The 18,342-nt window shown below is 39.7% G+C and overlaps 1 protein-coding gene across 1 annotated transcript in view; it reads left to right on the top strand.

Annotated features, from left to right (window-relative positions):
• LOC140820746 (uncharacterized aarF domain-containing protein kinase At1g71810, chloroplastic) overlaps positions 1–18,342 on the top strand; it is a 62,390-nt gene that overhangs the window by 11,378 nt on the left and 32,670 nt on the right. The window contains exon 3 of the mRNA XM_073181093.1: positions 8,471–8,509. Coding sequence (XP_073037194.1) covers positions 8,471–8,509 — 39 coding nt within the window. The remainder of the gene's footprint in view (positions 1–8,470; positions 8,510–18,342) is intronic.

The raw sequence follows: 18,342 nt of genomic DNA on the forward strand, positions 1-18,342 counted from the left end.
CCAGGCAGACAGTGCTACCGCGAATTACATCGGATCATTGCCCGGTGGTACTTGACACTACGAAGGTGTTGTGGGGTCCTACTCCGTTTAGATTTGAGAATGCTTGGCTGTCGCACCACTCTTTTAGAGACTTGGTCAAGATGTGGTGGAATAATGTGGGATTCCAGGGGTGGGAGGGGTATAAATTCATGCTAAAATTGAAAGGAATTAAAACTGAGGCATCAAAATGGAATCGAGAAGTTTTTGGAGATGTGGGTATTAGGTTGAGCGAGTTGACTTCAAGGATAAAGCAGATGGATGAGTTAGAGTCCGAGGGAGAGTGGTCGGCGGTCTTGCACGAGGAAAGGAAAATATTGAGATGTCAACTACAGATGGTATCCCTTATGAAATTTCGCATGGATCAACAGAAATCGAAAATTAAATGGTTGAAGGAAGGGGATCAAAATTCGAAATTTTTCCACTCCCTTTTGACTAATAGAAGGAACAGGTCCACGATAGAAAAATTAATGCTGGAGGATGGAACTATGATCACTGGGGAGAGACAGATTGAGGAACATATACTTGGCTTTTATAAGAATCTTTACAGAAGATCGGAGGGGGATGGGGTAGGGGAGATCGAAGGAGTGGAATGGTGTCCCATAGAGACAATGGAGGCCGAGGAGTTGGAAGCTGTTTTTACGGAGGAAGAGATTAGGAGAGCGGTGTTTGACTGTGACGGTGAGAAAGCGCCGGGCCCCGATGGGTTCACATTAGCTTTCTTCCAACATAATTGGGAAACAGTTAAGGCAGACTTGATAAGAGTGTTTGAGGAATTTCATGAAGGAGGGGTGGTGAATGGGATCACAAACGAAACATATATTTGCCTAATTCCTAAGAAACAGGACTCCATAAGGGTAAAGGATTACAGGCCAATTAGTCTAACCACTAGCTTGTACAAGATTGTGTCGAAAGTGTTGACTAACAGATTGAAGAAAGTCTTGGAAAAAACCGTCAAGGACACACAGTGTGTGTTTATCAAGGGGAGGCAGATTCTGGATTGTTGTATAATTGCAAACGAGGTGGTGGAGGACTATCGTAGGAAGCATAAGAAAGGATGGATTCTCAAAGTTGACTTGGAAAAAGCGTATGACAATGTGGATTGGAGATTTCTGGAATTTGTTTTGAACAGGAAAGGGTTTGGGGAAAAATGGAGGAGATGGATTATGGGATGTATTTCGAGTGTGTCTTTCTCGGTGTTTATTAATGGAAGGCCGAGGGGAAAATTCAAGGGAGAGCGAGGGCTTCGTCAGGGGGATCCACTATCCCCCTTCTTGTTTAATTTAGTGGTCGACGTCTTGGGAAGAATGGTTGACAAGGCCAAGGGCTTGAACGAGGTAAAAGGACTAGAAGTTGGGAGAAGGAAAGTGGAGATTTCACATATTCAATTTGCGGATGACACATTATTTATGGTCCAGTCGAAGATGCATGTACTCGCATTAGTGGATATACTAAATCAATTCGGCCTTCATTCAGGGTTGAAAATTAATTTGGAAAAAAGCACGGTTATGGGAATTAACTATCCGGATGATGAGGTTGTTGCCTTGGCACATGAGATTGGATGTAATAGAGACACTTTGCCGATAAGGTACCTAGGGGTTCCATTGGGTGGTGATCCTTCGAAGATGGAATTTTGGGAACCGGTATTGTCGAAAATGGCAAGGAAGTTGGCTTCATGGAAAAAAGCCTTCCTTTCGAGAGGTGGAAGATTGGTTTTGATACAGTCAGTGTTGAGTGCGTTGCCTTCATATTACATGTCCTTATTTAAAGTCCCAAGAAGGGTCGAAAAGGTGATGGAAAAGTTGATGAGGGATTTTTTGTGGGATGGTGCAGATGGGGATCAGCATTGCCATATTGTCGGCTGGAAACAGGTTACTATGCCTAAGGACAGGGGTGGATTGGGTGTGGGAAATATAGGGTTAAGAAATCGAGCTTTGTTGGGGAAATGGTGGTGGCGAGGATCGGTGGAAGGGGATGCATTATGGAAGAAAGTGATTACAAGCATCTATGGTACTCAAGAGAATGGGTGGGATGTGGGGTTGGCAAGAAACACAACTTTCAGAAGCCCGTGGAAATTTATCTCTCGATCTTACCCGACTTTTCTTCCTTTGGTAGGGGGGGGGTTTTAAGAGAAGGTAATATCGTTCGATTCTGGGAAGATGTTTGGGAGGGGGGAGAGTCATTTTCAGAGAGTTTTCCTTCACTGTATAGGATTTGCAATAGTCAAAATAAACCTGTTAACACCTTTTTTGTGTCGCATTCGGAGGGACCAAATCAGAGCTTTCATTGGGACATTCGGTTTAGGAGAGAGTTGAATGAGGTCGAAGTGGGTGAGTACACTAACCTTTTAGGGGTTCTAGATTCGGTTAGACTCGAGAGGGGTGTGGGGGATTTTAGAGTTTGGGTGGGTGATCACACGGGCGTGTTCTCAGTTCGCTCTTTTTACAACTCTTTCTTTCCTATTTCTTCATTTCCTTACTTTCAATACTTTTCAACAATCTGGAAAGTACCGATCCCTCATAAAGTCCGGGTTTTCGCGTGGATTGTTGCTTTGGGGAGACTCCCCACATGTGATTCCATTCAAAGAAGGTGGCCCCTATGTACGTTGTGCCCTCAGTGGTGTGCCTTATGTCAAAGACAAGAAGAAGATCAAGATCACTTGCTCGTGCATTGTTCTTTTGCTAGAGATATTTGGACAAAAGTCTTGATAGAGCTGGGATTTCAGTGGGTGGCTCCAAGGAAAGCGGCAGAAATAATCAGCATGGAGCTGGGAAATAATTCAAACAGAAGATTGGCGAGATTCCTACCATTGGTCATACACTGCACGCTATGGTCCATTTGGTTGGAGAGAAACAAAAGAATTTTTCAAGACAGCACCGATGACACAGAGGCAGTCTGGGAAAAGATTAGATTCAGAGTCGCCGGCTGGACAGTAGCTCTTAAAGAATTTCAGCATTTATCTATTTCTGATTTAATTAGGGATTGGAAGTATGTATGGGCATGATCGTACTGGATTAGTGTCTATTATGTAGTGTTCTTAATCGTATTGCGGACTACTCATCCGCATTAATTGTAAAACTTCTCTTATTAATAATATTTAGTTTCTCATCAAAAAAAAAAAATTAGTCAAGACCTTTGCCAAAATTTTGTACAAACTTGTGATTAGACTGATAGGTCTGAAATCTTTAATCTTCGTTGCATCTTTTTCTTTGGGATCAAGCAAATGTACGTTGATTTGTTTTTCCATTGACAATACCGTCGTCGTAGAATTCAGCAAACACTTTGAGTAGATCATCTTTAATCTATCCCAACTCTTTTGGTAAAATGCTAAAGTAAATCCATCCGGCCCCGGAGCTTTTGCACCATCACATTCAAGCACCGCTCCTCTGATCTCCTCATCCGAGAAAGGCCGTTCCAACTGCTCGGCCTCCATCAAAGTAATTGGCCTCCATTCCACCCCGTCTAGACCCGATCCATCCTCCTCTGATTTTTTGTATAACTGATTATAGTACCCAATGATTTCATTCTCAATCTTTAAGTCATCTGAAATCAGTGACCCATCCTCCAACTCTATCTTGTCTATCGTCGCTCTGTTTCTCCTATTCTTCTTTTTTTTGATAGGAAACATCAATTTATTCAAATGAAAATTTAAAGGTCCATACAAAAGACGCGGAAGAGTTTTCCGCAATTTAAAAATGAGCAAAACATAAAAATTAAAGCGTTACAAAACTCCAATCCCTAACAACATCTGAAATAGCTAGATGTCCTAGTTCTTTTATATTCCTTGTTGACTGTGCGACTCTTAATTTCAGCATTTCCCAAACTTTATCCTCCGAGGTAGACGAGTCATTGAAAATTCTGTTGTTTCTCTCTAGCCATAATGTCCAGAACGTATAATGAACAACCATGTACCATAAAGTATCCACGATAGCCCCCTTGCCAAAACCCGGATCTTTAGTGAACATATCTTTGGCCCTCCTCGGAGTAATCCAAAGAAATTTCAACTCTTGCATCACCTTAATCCAAATATTTCTCGAGAAAGAACAATGCACCAATAAATGATCCTGATCCTCTTCGTTGTTTCGACACAAGCAGCACCACTGTGGCCGTAGAGCACATGATGGCCATCTTCTTTGCACTGAATCAGAGGTCTGTAACTTGCCCAAAGCGACAGTCCACGAGAAAATTTGAATCTTTTGCGGGATAGGAACTTTCCAAATATGAATATATGGATGGAAAACGGGAAAGTTGTGGATAGGAAAGAATGACCCGTAAAAAGAACGAACTGAGAACAGACCCGAAGAATCTCCCAACCACACCCTTCTATCCTCCGAACCCAACTCGATAGTAACCGAATGAATGACACCCAATAAATTACCAAAATCCCCCATCTCTCTTTCAGTAAGGTTTCTCCTAAAATGCACATCCCAACGAAAATGACGACTGTCTCCTAACTCAAAAAGCTCAATGAAATGACGAATAGGTTTATTGACGACGGTACAAATGGAAAACAAAGAAGGAAATCGATCTTTGAGAGAATGGAAGAATTTAGTGTTTTGATCCCCATCTTTCAACCATTTTACTTTTGCCTTCTGACTCTCCATCTGTAATTTTCGAATGATCATTGTCTCCAACTCACATCTCACTTCTCTTCGCGTCTTATTTAGTTGCTCTGACAACATTCCTTCCGCCTCTCGCTCGTCTAGCCGGCTATTCTTATTCCTTAATTCCGAAATTTTGTAATCTACATTTCCGAAAACCTCTTTATTCCAATGTAGAACCCTGTTTTTTGTTTCTTTGAGTTTCATCATAAACTTATAACCTTCCCATCCTTGAGTGTTCCCACTGCCCCACCATTCTTCGAGAGACTCTTTAAAATTATTGTGCGTCAACCAGACATTTTCGAATCTGAAAGGAGATGGTCCCCATTTCAACCTTGTGGTGTCAACTATTATCGGGTGATGATCAGAGGTGATTCTCGGCAGCGCTGTTTGCCTGTAGTATGGGAAAGGTCCTTTCACCCCCCAGAAATAAGGAACCTATCTAGTCTGCAACAAATGGGATTATCCCTGAAGTTTGTCCAAGTGAACCTCGCGTTTAATAACGGAGGATCGTGCAGACCCAATTCCTCGATCAATGCATCAAAGCAATGCATACTGGTTGTATAAGTGGTGCTGTTCAACATTGAAATCTCCGTCGACACACCAATTATTCCCACAAATAGAATGCAGCCCTGCAATTTCGTCCCAAAATAAGTCTTTATTCCTTGGGTTGCATGGACCGTAAATGGCTGAGAATCACCAATTAGTTCCCTCTTTCCACTTTATTTGAACTGAAACTGAAAAATTCCCAATGAGATTGTCGCTCACTTGTACCACTCGTGGATCCCACATAACTAGGATGCCTCCTAATCGTCCTTCTGCTGGTAAACTAACCCAATCCACAAATCTGGATTTTCATGAACTTGCGACAAATCGACGATCCACTCCAATCTTCTTCGTTTCTAACACCACCGCAATGTCCGGATTTTCCTTTCGAATAACCAAGCGCACTAACTCCCGCCTTCTCGCCGACCCTCCCCCCTAATATTCCAAGAGCATATTTTCATAAACAACGTTTGGAGCCTCTCGAAGACGATCCTTTGTCATAGTTGATCCCACATTTCAACCTAACAAGCTCTCTGCTGAACTTACCCGTAGACTTGCTCATTTCAATTTCATCTGTTAAAATAGTACTCTTTTCCCGAAGATTTCTCATTGCATTTAATTTCACCAGCCCTTCATCACCTATGTAAGTGTTTCCCTCGGAACCATTCTTGATCAGTGAACTTGATTGGCCCCCTCCCCCCCCCCCCCCCAATATCCCAGTCGACAACCCCAAGGCACAGAAAGACGCAGGAAGAAAAGAATTGAGTTTGAACAAATGATTAAAACCCGATGATTGAAAGCAGGAAAGTACCTTTCCCACTAAAGGATTGGTATTATCGAGAATAGATGGCTCTGGGATGTGCTCTATTTTTTCCTCTTGAAGGAACAACCCTGTGATGTCCATTCCGTCTGCATCATTATTGCACAAGGACTCCGATTGAGAAGAAACGTGATTGGCCGTATCAGTAAATCAAACTCATCGTCCAGTAGGTCGTCTTCTGAGTCGTTGTGAATATTATCTTCGAAATTTTTCCTGATGAAGCTCCCTTGTCTTTCTTGATTCATCCCTGTTTAGCTCATCGGATTTGATTTGACCACCGTCCTTATTTAATTCAGAAACGTCTCTGTTAGCTGTGTTGGACTTTCTGCAATAAATCTGTCGATATGTATGCAATACCGAGTTAGGTCCATTTTCGCTATTTTGTGTGCCCGAATCTTCGTCTTCTCTGTCGGGTAATGAATGGATAGGAGATCTTCTGAAATCCTCAATTTGTTTGGGTGAGATCCTTTGTAAGATTTTTCCCACCTTCCTTAGAGTCGGTTGAGCTGAAGTCAATGATTTTACTGATTGCTCTTCATCTTCTTTGGCCGTAGACTGAAGACCCTGCCCCTCTTCGATCAATACCTTGTGGATGTGTGGTGGCGTCTCGAGTTTCTCCGAAGTCCTGCATATATTTGAATTTCCCCAATCTGCGACAGTCCTCTTGCCATTAACCACTACTTGGGCGTATGTCTGCTTTTCGTAAGTCTCGTAGGCCTTACGATCGAAAGTAAGGGCGATAATTCTGAGTTCCGTATTAACCCCGTTAAATGGAATCAAAATTTTGTTGTTGATGAACCCATCTTTTGTTCCTTTGACCTTGATCTTTGCTGCCCCTAAATCTCGGAGTCGCCTTGTATCGTTGCTAACCTCCACTAAACCCCCGCATTGTGCCCCGATCACTTTGAAATTATCCAGTGTCCATAAGTTCCATGGTAACCCCGAAATCTTAATCCAACTGTTACAACACTTGATTACCGAATCTGCTGAATTGATGTTTGGCCTCCATTCCTCGAAATCTAGAGCCACTCCAAATTCGAAAAATCCTCTTTTCAGATTGAGATAAAACGAAAGTTCCTTAGTACATTCTGGCCACCAAACCGCTTTGTTAGCTTGAAACGGATGTACTTCGATCCTCCTCTTGACGTCTTTCCCTAATACCATTTCAACTTGTGATCACGATACGTTGACCCTACCTTTAGTGATGATAATGGCTTCATGCCAATCTCTCTCTGTAAATTTCCAGTCACTGTCCTCCTTGACCTTCTTCACTCGTTGATTGTGAATCCATTCGACCTTCTGAACTAACTTCTGAGTAGTTTTAGCTCTGATAATGGCTTTGCCATACTCAATCGGTTTTTGTTCCATTCTCTGTGACTTCCCAGACAGTAGTTTGATGAGGATATCAGATATCCTAATCCATCCTAGAGCCTTTAAACCACTTGGCACGATGATATTCTGTTTCTTCCCCATTGAATTGAATCTTGATATCTCTAAAAACAGGCCTATTCTGTTAACAAAACGCTGAGCGATGATTGTTGCACTTCTGCCCCTAAATCGATTGAAGTCCACGCATGACTGTGGATTAATAATAATGAAGTTCCTGAGTTTAGAGCTGATCCATGTAGACTCCTCGCGGTCGAGTTCCAGAATATAGCTTGCGTTCCTTGTTCTTTCACACCACCGAATCATCGAACCTCCATTCACCGGCTTTAGAGAAAACGTCTTAAACTCAATCTTAACCGTTTCCTTTCTTACCGTTGGCTTAATAGACTGGGACATTATTCCACTGGCTATGGCGACGAAATAGTGAAGCTCCGATCCAGAAGCACAAAGTTATCAGGGATGCAAAAAGGCTAGACGGAGTACTGGGAAAAAAACGTGAACAAGTTCGGTCGGTTATAATCGGAGAAAGTTAATCGGAGAGGGTAATATGCGGCAATGTATTCCAGTAAAGAAAGCGAGCATAATGCGACGCATTTTCAGGTAGGCAGGTAAAAAAAAAAGTTAAAGGGGGGCAGCCGCCGACGGCCGACGGCCAGCGCCGTTATCAGAAGGAAGGACGATCGACAATATTTATGGATTGAAGATGTTGAATGAACGGAAGAAGAGACCGGTATCTTGAGGTGTGAAAGAGGGAGAGAGCATTTTCAAAAAATTCTCACTCTAGGGCTTTTATTTGACATTCTTTTTGCCATTTTTGGCTTATTTAAATTCAACAAGTGTTGTTAAGTTTCTTATTGTCAGAAACTATGAAATGATAGCAGCCCTTATTTATTTTGAATTTTCGCAAACAATTCACTTCCACAACTGGTACCTTATTATGTTTATGGTTGGATCATAATCAGACATAGTCAGTTGTCATGTTGTGACTTTAATAATGCATACTTTTCCAATTCACAGCAAGATATTACATCTGAAAGCTATATCTTATCAAGTAACATTCTATTTTTTTCCTTGTGTGCAGGCATATGTTAAAATTGCTCAGGCCATTTCATCTCGGCCAGTAAGTCACTAGTTATTTTATCCGATTTAAATATTATTATGATATTCAAATATTGATCTGTTTTCTTTAATTTATTGAAGGGGAATTCTTTGTTTTTGTAAAGAACAAACTAAAATGAGTATAAATGAAAATGAATTCTGTGTGTTAACTTTTAAAAAAGCTTTATGATGGGTTAATTACATACACCTCTACCTAGGTTTATAACTTCAAAAGAACCCAGCTAAATTTAATAATTACTAGAGTTTGGTGGAATAAAATTCTTATTATCATTGAATGTACATGAATCAATATATGTAAAGAAGACCTAGATCCTTATCTCTACCATATCTAATATATCTATTTAAAATTTAAAGTTTAGCTTAAATAAATATTGTAATTATCTTATCTAAGATATAAAAAATCTTAAACACTCTCCCTCAAGCTTGGCGGTATATGTTTGTCATGCCATGCTTGGTCTTTAATTCTTCAAAGTGCGGTCGATGGAGCGCCTTTGTCAAAATATCTTCCAGCTGCATGTGTGAGGGAACATAGTGGAGATCAACTGTTTTCTTCTCAATCTTTTCACTTATGAAGTGTCTGTCGATTTTCATATGCTTGGTTCGATCATGATAAACTGGATTCTTGGCAATATTTAAGGCCGCTTGGTTGTTACACATCATTTCTATCGGATGACTATTTCCTATCTTCAATTCATTGAGAAGCGTTTTAAGCCACATGCCTTCACAATCCCATTGGACCAAGCTCTGAATTCTGCTTCTGCACTGCTTCTGGCCACAACTGGTTGTTTCTCCCTTCTCTAAGTCACGAGGTTACCACATACAAATGAAAAATAACCTGAAGTAGAAATTCTCAACCTGCCCAATCAGCATCATTGTAGACTCTTAACATTTCTGATTGCAGTCTTCCTATAGAACAACCTTTTTCCAAGTGTTCCCTTCAAGTATCACAACACTCAATATACCGTCTCCATGTGTTCTTCAGTAGGTTTAGTCATGTACTGACTGACAACACTTACGATGTATCCTATGTTAGGTCGAGTGTGTGATCGGTAGATCAATTTTCCTACCAATCGCTGGTATCTTCCTTTGTCAACAAACACTCGATCTTGATTCGTACCTATTGTCACATTTGGATCCATTGGAGTGTCAACTGGTGGTTTGCACCCAACATTCCAGTCTATCTAAGTAGATCTAGAACATACTTTCGTTGCGAGATTGAAATTCCATGAGATGATCTTGCCACTTCCAAACCAAAAAATATTTAAGTTTTCCTAGATATTTCATTTCAAATTCCCTTGAAAGGATTCCTTTTATGCGACTCATTTCTGGTTCACACTCCCCTGTGAGAATGATGTCATCGACGTAGACAATGAGAGCACTAGTCATTCCTTCGGCGTGCTTGACGAATAACATGTGACCTACTTGACATTATAAATACCCTTCTTTAGTCAACACATTGGTAAACCGATGAAACCAGGCTTGAGGTGACTTTTTAAGACCATACAGGGACTTTTTTAACTTGCACACTTTGTGTTTCACTGCTTCAGTCACAAACCCCGAGGGAATTTCCATGCATACCTCTTCCTCCAGTTCTCTATTGAGGAATGCGTTTTTAACATCCAGTTAGAATAAGTCAAGATTGTCGGCAATTGATAGGATTACTCTGACGGTGTTGAGTCTTGCTACCGGAGCAAAGGTCTCTTGATAATCTATTCCGTGAAATTGAGTGTATCCCTTAGCAACAAGTCGTGCTTTGTATCGTTCAATGCTTCCATCAGCCTTTTACTTCACTGTGAAAGTCAATTTGCTCCCAACCGTTCGTTTCCCAAGGGGAAGTTCATGATCTGCTAGATATTGTTCTTTTCTAGTGCTGTAATCTCATCAACGGCGGCAAACTTCTATTTAGGATCCTTGAGTGCATCCTCAATTGAATTTGGGACCTGAACTTGATCTAAACTAGACACAAATACACGATATGTAGAAGATAATGATTTAAATAAAACAAAGTTACATATCAGGTGTTGGGTACATGTTCTAGTTCCCTTTTCTCAATGCAACAGGTCTGTCAATGTAACATTTATCAATTATAGGAGAATTTTCGTCAAGATCAGCAGTACCTTGGTTTTTTCATTGGGAATTGGTCTCGTAGAGGAGTCATGGACTGGCTGACTAGGTGCTGCGTCTTGTTGTCTGTCCATTTGGATGACCTTCCTTCTTGGATAAAACTTGAGGGATGTGTTTGAAGAAGTTGACAGGTGGTTAGGTTCTGGATTGACAGAGATTGGGTCGTCAAATGAATTAAGATCCCAATTTAGAGATTCATTTCCACTTCCACCATTGATGTTGCTCTCCCCTTGAGTGGATAAATTGGGATAGAAGGGTTTGTTTTCGAAGGTGACATCAAGAGAATGATAAAACTTTTTGGTGTTCGAGCAATAACATTTGCCGCCTTTCTGGTTGGGGGAATACCCTAGAAAAATGCACTTGATTGCTCACGGGTCAAGTTTCTCACGGTGTTGGGAATGGATATGGAGGAAGGCAGAACACCCAAAGACTTTGGGGAATAGAGTTTAGGAGATGTGTTTGAGGAAAGTGGTCCAGAAGGACTTCGATAGGGGTTTTGTAGTTGAGGACACAAGAAGGCATACAATTAATTAGGTAAGTGGCAGTGAGTACCGCATTACCCCAAAAATGGCGAGGGACCGTGTGTGTGAACAAAAAAGAATGGGTAACTTCGAGAAGGTGGCGATTTTTCTGTTCAGAAACCCCATTTTGTTAAGGTGTGTCGACACAGGAACTTTGATGGACAATCCCATGACATGCCAGATAACTTCCCAACACAGAATTAAAGTAGTCAAGAGCACGAGCAGTGAAGAGGACTTGTATTTGAGCACAGAACTGAGTTTGAATCATTGAATGAAAATGTTTGAACTGGGAAGTTGTTTCGGACTTGTCTTAAAAGAGGACTGGACCCTTCAGGAAACGCGAGAATGATCATCCACAAACAGAAAGAATCAACGAGTTCCTGGCACATTTTTTATTTTTTGATGGACCCCGAATGTCACTTTGAATGAGTTAGAAGGGTTTTGATGGTTTGTATGGTTGTGGTTTGAAAGTGCTACGGGTGCGTTTGGAAACTCGACAAACATCGAATTGAAGTAAAGATGATTTATTATTACGAAATGGGAATTGAAACAATTTTGCTAAGTGCAGAGTGTTTGGATGACCTAGTCTATAGTGCCATAAAAGAATATCACTCTCTTTATTAGAATCAAAACTATAACAAGAAATTGGAAAAAGGTGGTCTTGGGATACTCAATGGTGCGGTCTTGAAGGTAGGCTCCATTTGAAAGAGAAACAATCCAGCACATACATAACAAATACAAATGAATTTAAAAAACCCACATATCAATATAATGCATAATATGATTCTCGTAACATGTCATCATCATAACCATAAGCATAATTTTGGCTAAGGTACTAAGATCCTCTACTTTCCATGATTTATTGTATCAGTCTCTGATTTTTATTCCTCTAAGAGGGCTATGCCGTATAACGTTTACAATCCCACCGTGTAAGGGCCATAAACATAACTCATATTGGGATTCCCACGAATATCCAGTTGGATCCTCACAGTGCCAAAACGTAGAACATACGATAATCGTATCAAGAAGGGGAGAAACAAAGTAACGGTGCTCCACAGAAACTTTCAAAAACGAAATAATTCATACACAACATATTTTATAACAAACCCACTTATCTTATGATTGTTAGGAAAAATTCGAAAATAGTAGAAGAATCATGCAAATGACACTTCCAAAGCGCAGCGGCATTTCGACCATAAAATTAATCGCCTTGCAGATTTATTTACGACTTATTGCACCGTTGGATCGGGGGGCTCAAACTTGGACATTACGTTCACAAGTACGTCAAATAAATTACAAACGGTGGAGATCGGGTTTGAAAGTCGTTATAACCTGTTCATGGACAGAAAACCATAGGTATGTTATTGCCGCCTAGAATTTGAACAGTTTTCTTACGTGAGCTATAAACGAAAAATAACCGTTGGATCTGGCTGAAATTTGGATATGTTATTCAAAACATATGGAAGCATATCATTGATATAGTTCTTGTCAAAAATTTGGGTTCTCACACTTTATCCTGCCAAAAATCTAAGTTATCATTGATATAGTTCTTGTCAAACTCAACATGATTTGTCCAGTTGTGTTGCACTAGATTATTTGCAATCTCGATAGTTGGTAATTGGTATGTTATCGTTAGAAGTGTGTCATGGGTATTTGCGAGAATTTTAAGCCTGGTAAGCTTCTAGTTGCATGATGACAAGCACGGTCTTCAACTTTCGCACTAGACAATGAAACTACATGATGTTTACTTGTCTATGTCACCAGATTGCCCCCAACAAATGATACATATCCTGACATGGACTTCCTATCCGATTGAGATCAGGCAAAGTTTGAGTCTGTATGGCCAACAATGTCTATTTGCACTCCTGTTTATCTTCATAACACAAATCCAGTTCCTTCCACAATGCAATCATTTCATCATGATATTCGAACACTTTTCATTCTCCTTGACTAGACTGCCGCAATTTGGTTTTTAACTCGTAAATTTGTGACGAGTTTTCGAAATCAGAAACGAGCAGCATCCTGTACATTTTTGGCAGCGAGCAAGCAGAAATATGTCTTTCATGGTAGGTTCCTTAGAATTGACTAAACATGCTGTTGCCACAGAGTTATCCGATTTCCTGGTCCATGAAGTGTCGTTCTTTGCTGGCTCGGTTATCCCCCTGCTGAGATATCCCGCTTTACCTTTTTTGGTCAATAATTAGCTTTATGGATTGAGCCGGTTCCAGGTAGTTTTTATCATTCCATTTATGAATTGATAGCTGAATAGAGGGGCTTTCGAAGTTGTTAGGGTTTAAAGGGTATGAGTGAGATGATTTCATACCCAGGCTCTCCTGAGGCCCATCAAACTCTTGTCGCTGGGATCCATTCATCTCGCAAATTCAAAGATCTGGAGACTTGCGATTAACCATTGGTTCTACAAGAGGTATTTCGCGGCTGTAGAAGGAAGGAAGTGCGACGAACCAAGTTATAGGTGTCATCAGAAGCATAAGGACAGGTGATGGATATAATCGCTGATGCAATATAAAGAATAGTGGAAATTTTCTTTTGCCATTATACGAAGACGACTGCTATAAACCAAGTAGTGATTTTGGTAGGTTATCAAAGCCAAGGCTCTTATGCCATGTTAACAGGAAGGAAAAAGCAAGATAAATTATGTCATATCTCTTGTTTTTTTCTTTTCTGAATAAATAATTATAATGCAAGTGTAACACCCTTCTTCTATACTTGACACGATTAATGATACTTATACTCATAATCAAAATAGGGTTTGAATGATATAACTATATTATGAAGTAATTCAAACAAAGGGTATCTAATTGACGGTTTATAAAATTTTTGGCATGATGTCCCTACAATTTGCAAAAGCCAAAATCTCAAGCAACAACATCTACACATACGTATAATCATATTTTCATATACAAACATACACCGTATCGTTATACATATGGTCATAAACGTCATGAAACTTGTTTCAACCCCTGCCATAAAATCCATCGTAATACATATGAGGAAGATATACAATAAGACGTTCGGGTTCTTGTCGAAGTAAGGCACACCACAAGCATTATTGGCGAACCGACATCCTATGCATCTTCATTACCTGATCCTGTATTACATGAGCTACGTGAGTTTATAAAACTCAATAAGTTGGCACTTATACATATCAATATGCGTAGAAGGAACATACATATCAAGTTGTGATCAACAACGAATCTTTAAATCATGTCATACCATAGAATATATTCATGTTCATTTCTGTACTTGAGCCTCATTAGTTGACCTGTACTACCGTGCTTGCTTTATTATATAGCTACTACTGTGTTGGACGTCAGGGTGCCCTGTGACAATCCCACGCCCCATGAACATATATTGGCCAATAGGTTTGGTGGACTTAAAACCACCGATGATGTCAACAAGCACATATATCATATAAAAATCAGTCATTTTCCTTTTCTTTCATGTTCATGACATAACACCTATACCCAATATTCATGAATTTCTTTCATATTTAATACATAACAATGGAATATGGTGCGATGTTTTCATCAATAAACATACTAACAATGTACATATAACATAATCAATGGGAAGCATTTGAAATACATAATATTACTCATGTATTACTTCAAGAACATGTCAACTTACAGTCCAAGGGTTAGAATACTTGTTTGAGGCGATGTTTCTTGCTCCTATGCTGTCAAATATATCAATAATCCAATCACTATATTTATACAAGGTGAAAGTCACCCCTACATATATAACAATCAAAAGAGATGAAAACTTATACACCTAGGATGTTCTTGTGATGGAGAACTAAATTCTAACTTCAAAATGATGAATAAGAGGAAGAAAAGATCAATTGGAGGAAGAGTTTTTTGTGTTCTCTCGAGTTTTTGCTGTGAAGGAAGTTGAGGAGATGGAAGAGATGCTTAGAAAATTTGAAACTTATCATTTTCTATACTCAGCGGCGCTCGAGCGGTAAGATCTTACCGCTCGAGCGCGGAACATTCTGCCAAAGTACTGAATTTTTGGTGTAAGGGCGCTCGGGTGCCGTACCTTCTGTCCTTGAACACAGTTTCATCAAAGATTGCTCCAGAAACGTTTCTTTCTTTCATAATCTGAAAAAGTGGTAAACATGAAATTTGTAGCTCTATGTCTTGGCGTGCATCTCCAATTGGTTTCATGTCATTTGGAGGTTTGAGTAAAAAGTTATGCTCATTGTACCAAAATGTGTTATTGTAGGAATGACGATACACACGACACACTTCGGGGCGCTTTTGGCTTGTCTTCCACAATAATTTGGACAAAACCCAAAACATTAAAAGTTGTAACCTTATATCTTAGCTTTCTAATGGTTGTGGCCTCACACATTTGGATCAATATCCAAATCATTATGCTAAAACCCGTAAGAACTGTCATATTTTTCATCTCATTTCTTGCATTTCTATACCAACTTCCATTACACCACTTTATATACACATCTTACTATCACTATTTAGACATATATTCATTCTCAAATCTCAATACACCATAGACAATATATAAATCATATTCAATCTCACTATCAATGCCTCAATCAACACTTGAAACATAATGAGTCAAATAAGCACATAATAAATTACATAAATGCATTATTAATCATTTGTACGAGTAACCGAGCATTACAACAAGAAACCTACATTACACAACATACTACGTTTTTAATAAAGTACCTGCACAATAATAAATCCTTAATTGTAGGAGTAAAATATTCTATTTATTTTTTTAATAAATATTCTATTTCTATGTATTAGAACATTCCTATTTCTCCTACAAATATTTTGCATTGTTGGTGCGAATTTTCTTAGTTTTCACTCCAAATTGTGTTTGGATCATGTTACGAAAGTTGAGAAAGATCATGGTAATATCCGATTTTTGTTTCAAAAGGAAGACCCAAGTAAACCTTCTACAGTCATCTACAGAAGTGACAAACCAAGGTGCACCTGTTGTGGTATCACATGAAATGGACCCCAAATGCCTGTGTGAATCAATTCGAAAGGGAAAATGATCTTTTATTGCTTGAAGAAAAGAGACGTGTTTGTGTTTATCAAACTCACGAATATCACAATGAAACTCCCTGGCATCTACATTTGTAAAGATAGAAGCAAACATGACACGTAAAACTTGAAAGGAAGGATGACCTGTTCGATGATGGAGAAGACAAATTTTTGATTTCTTGGAGGGTGAGGGGAGGGAGAATGAAGAGTGGTTATAGAGGATGAAGGTCAAATAATTAAAGCCATTGTCGATTACTTCCAACAGTTGTACAGTAAGAGAGATGTAAGAATATTTGGGATTGAAGGAGTAGAATGGAGGCCTATCGATGACGATATTAGGGTTGAGCTTGAACAACCATTTTGCGAAGAAGAGGTTACGAAGACGGTTTTTGATTGTGACAGATGCAAAGCACCGGGGCCTGACGGTTATACTTTGGGACTTTATCAGGATTGTTGGGATGTAGTCAAAGGGGAGTTAATGAAGGTTTTTGAGGAATTTTACGAAGGAGGGATCATAAATGGGATAACTAATGAATCGTATATATGCTTGATACCAAAGAAAAATGACTCATTAAAGGTTAAGGACTTCAGACCCATTTGCCTCACAACAAGCTTATACAAGATATACATTGTCCGAATCTCAAAATGCATTTATTGAGGGGAAACGAATTTTGGATTGTTGTTTGATTGCTAATGAGTTGGTGGAAGAAGGGAAGAAGAAAAAAAAGGGTTGGGTATTGAAAATTGATTTCGAAAAAGCGTATGACAATGTGGAATGGGATTTCTTGGACTTCGTGTTAGGGAGAAAGGGCTTCAGAGAGAGATGGAGAGTATGGATAAGAGGATGCGTATCTAATGTCTCGTTTTCCATCATGATAAAATGGAAGACCGATGGGGGAATTTAAAGCTAATAGAGGGCTTAGACAAGGAGATCCTTTATCACCATTTTTGTTCAATATGGTGGTCGACATTTTGGGAAGTTTGATTGATAAAGCAAAAGAGGAGAATTTAATCCATGGGTTTGAAGTGGCCCGAGAAAAGGTGGAAGTATCACATATCCAGTTTGCGGATGACACACTGTTTTTCGTTCAAAAAAAGGGTCACTTATCCTTTTTGGTGCAAATCTTGAACTTGTTTTGTGATATGTCAGGACTAAGGATAAGAGTGCTTTATTGGGTTATGCCAAGATGAGGTTGAAGAGGAGGAACTGGCCCACAGGATTGGTTGTCGTAGGGATCAATGGCCAATTACATACTTGGGAGTTCCTTTAGGGGGTAATCAATCCTATAAAAGTGTCTTTTTGGGAACCGATCCTAATCAGGATTAGTAGAAAATTGGCAACTTGGAAAAAGGCATTTTTGTCCAAAGGGGGAAGAGTAACATTGATTGCCGCAGTATTGAATGCTTTGCCTATATACCTTCTATCACTTTTCAGGGAACCAAAATGAGTAGCGGGAAGATGGAGAAGATAATGAGAGATTTTCTGTGGGATGGAAATGAGGGTGAATCACATTGTCATATGGTTGGGTGGGAACAAGTTTGTAGACCGAAAGAGAGAGGTGGCTTAGGTATTGGTAATATTTGTTTGAGAAACAAAGCGCTTTTGGGAAAATGGTGGTGGAGGTTTAACGTTGAAAATGAGCCGTTGTGGAAAAGAATAATAAAGAGTAAATATGGGTTACAAGAAAACGGTTGGGATGCAGGGTTGGCTACGAATGTGACGTTCAGATGCCCGTGGAAGTTCATCTTTAGATCTTATCTGACATGTCACCGACTACTGAGATTAGTGGTTAGAGGGGGTACAAAAATCTGGTTTTGGGAGGACATTTGGTGGAGGGATTTAGCTTTCCGGGATTTGTTCCCTTCTTTATTTCGTTTTACTTCGGCTCGTAATTTGCCTATATCTTATTTTGCTGAATTCGATACTGTGTCACATTACTATTCTTGGGATTTCCATTTCCGTAGGCCTCTCCGAGATGAGGAGGTCGTTCAGTTGTCTTCGTTGTTAGGCATTTTGGATAGGGTTAGTTTGGTGGAAAGGGCCAATGATTTTCGAGTTTGGGAAGGGGATCCGTTTGGGAAGTTCACGGTCAAGTCTTTTTTCCATTAATTCTTCTCCGCGAATATTTGTGTCCAACATTTCGAATTTT

The sequence above is a fragment of the Primulina eburnea genome, unplaced genomic scaffold, assembly GCF_022965805.1.
Source record: "Primulina eburnea isolate SZY01 unplaced genomic scaffold, ASM2296580v1 ctg1415_ERROPOS9300000, whole genome shotgun sequence".
In the NCBI taxonomy this organism is placed as follows: Eukaryota; Viridiplantae; Streptophyta; class Magnoliopsida; order Lamiales; family Gesneriaceae; genus Primulina; species Primulina eburnea.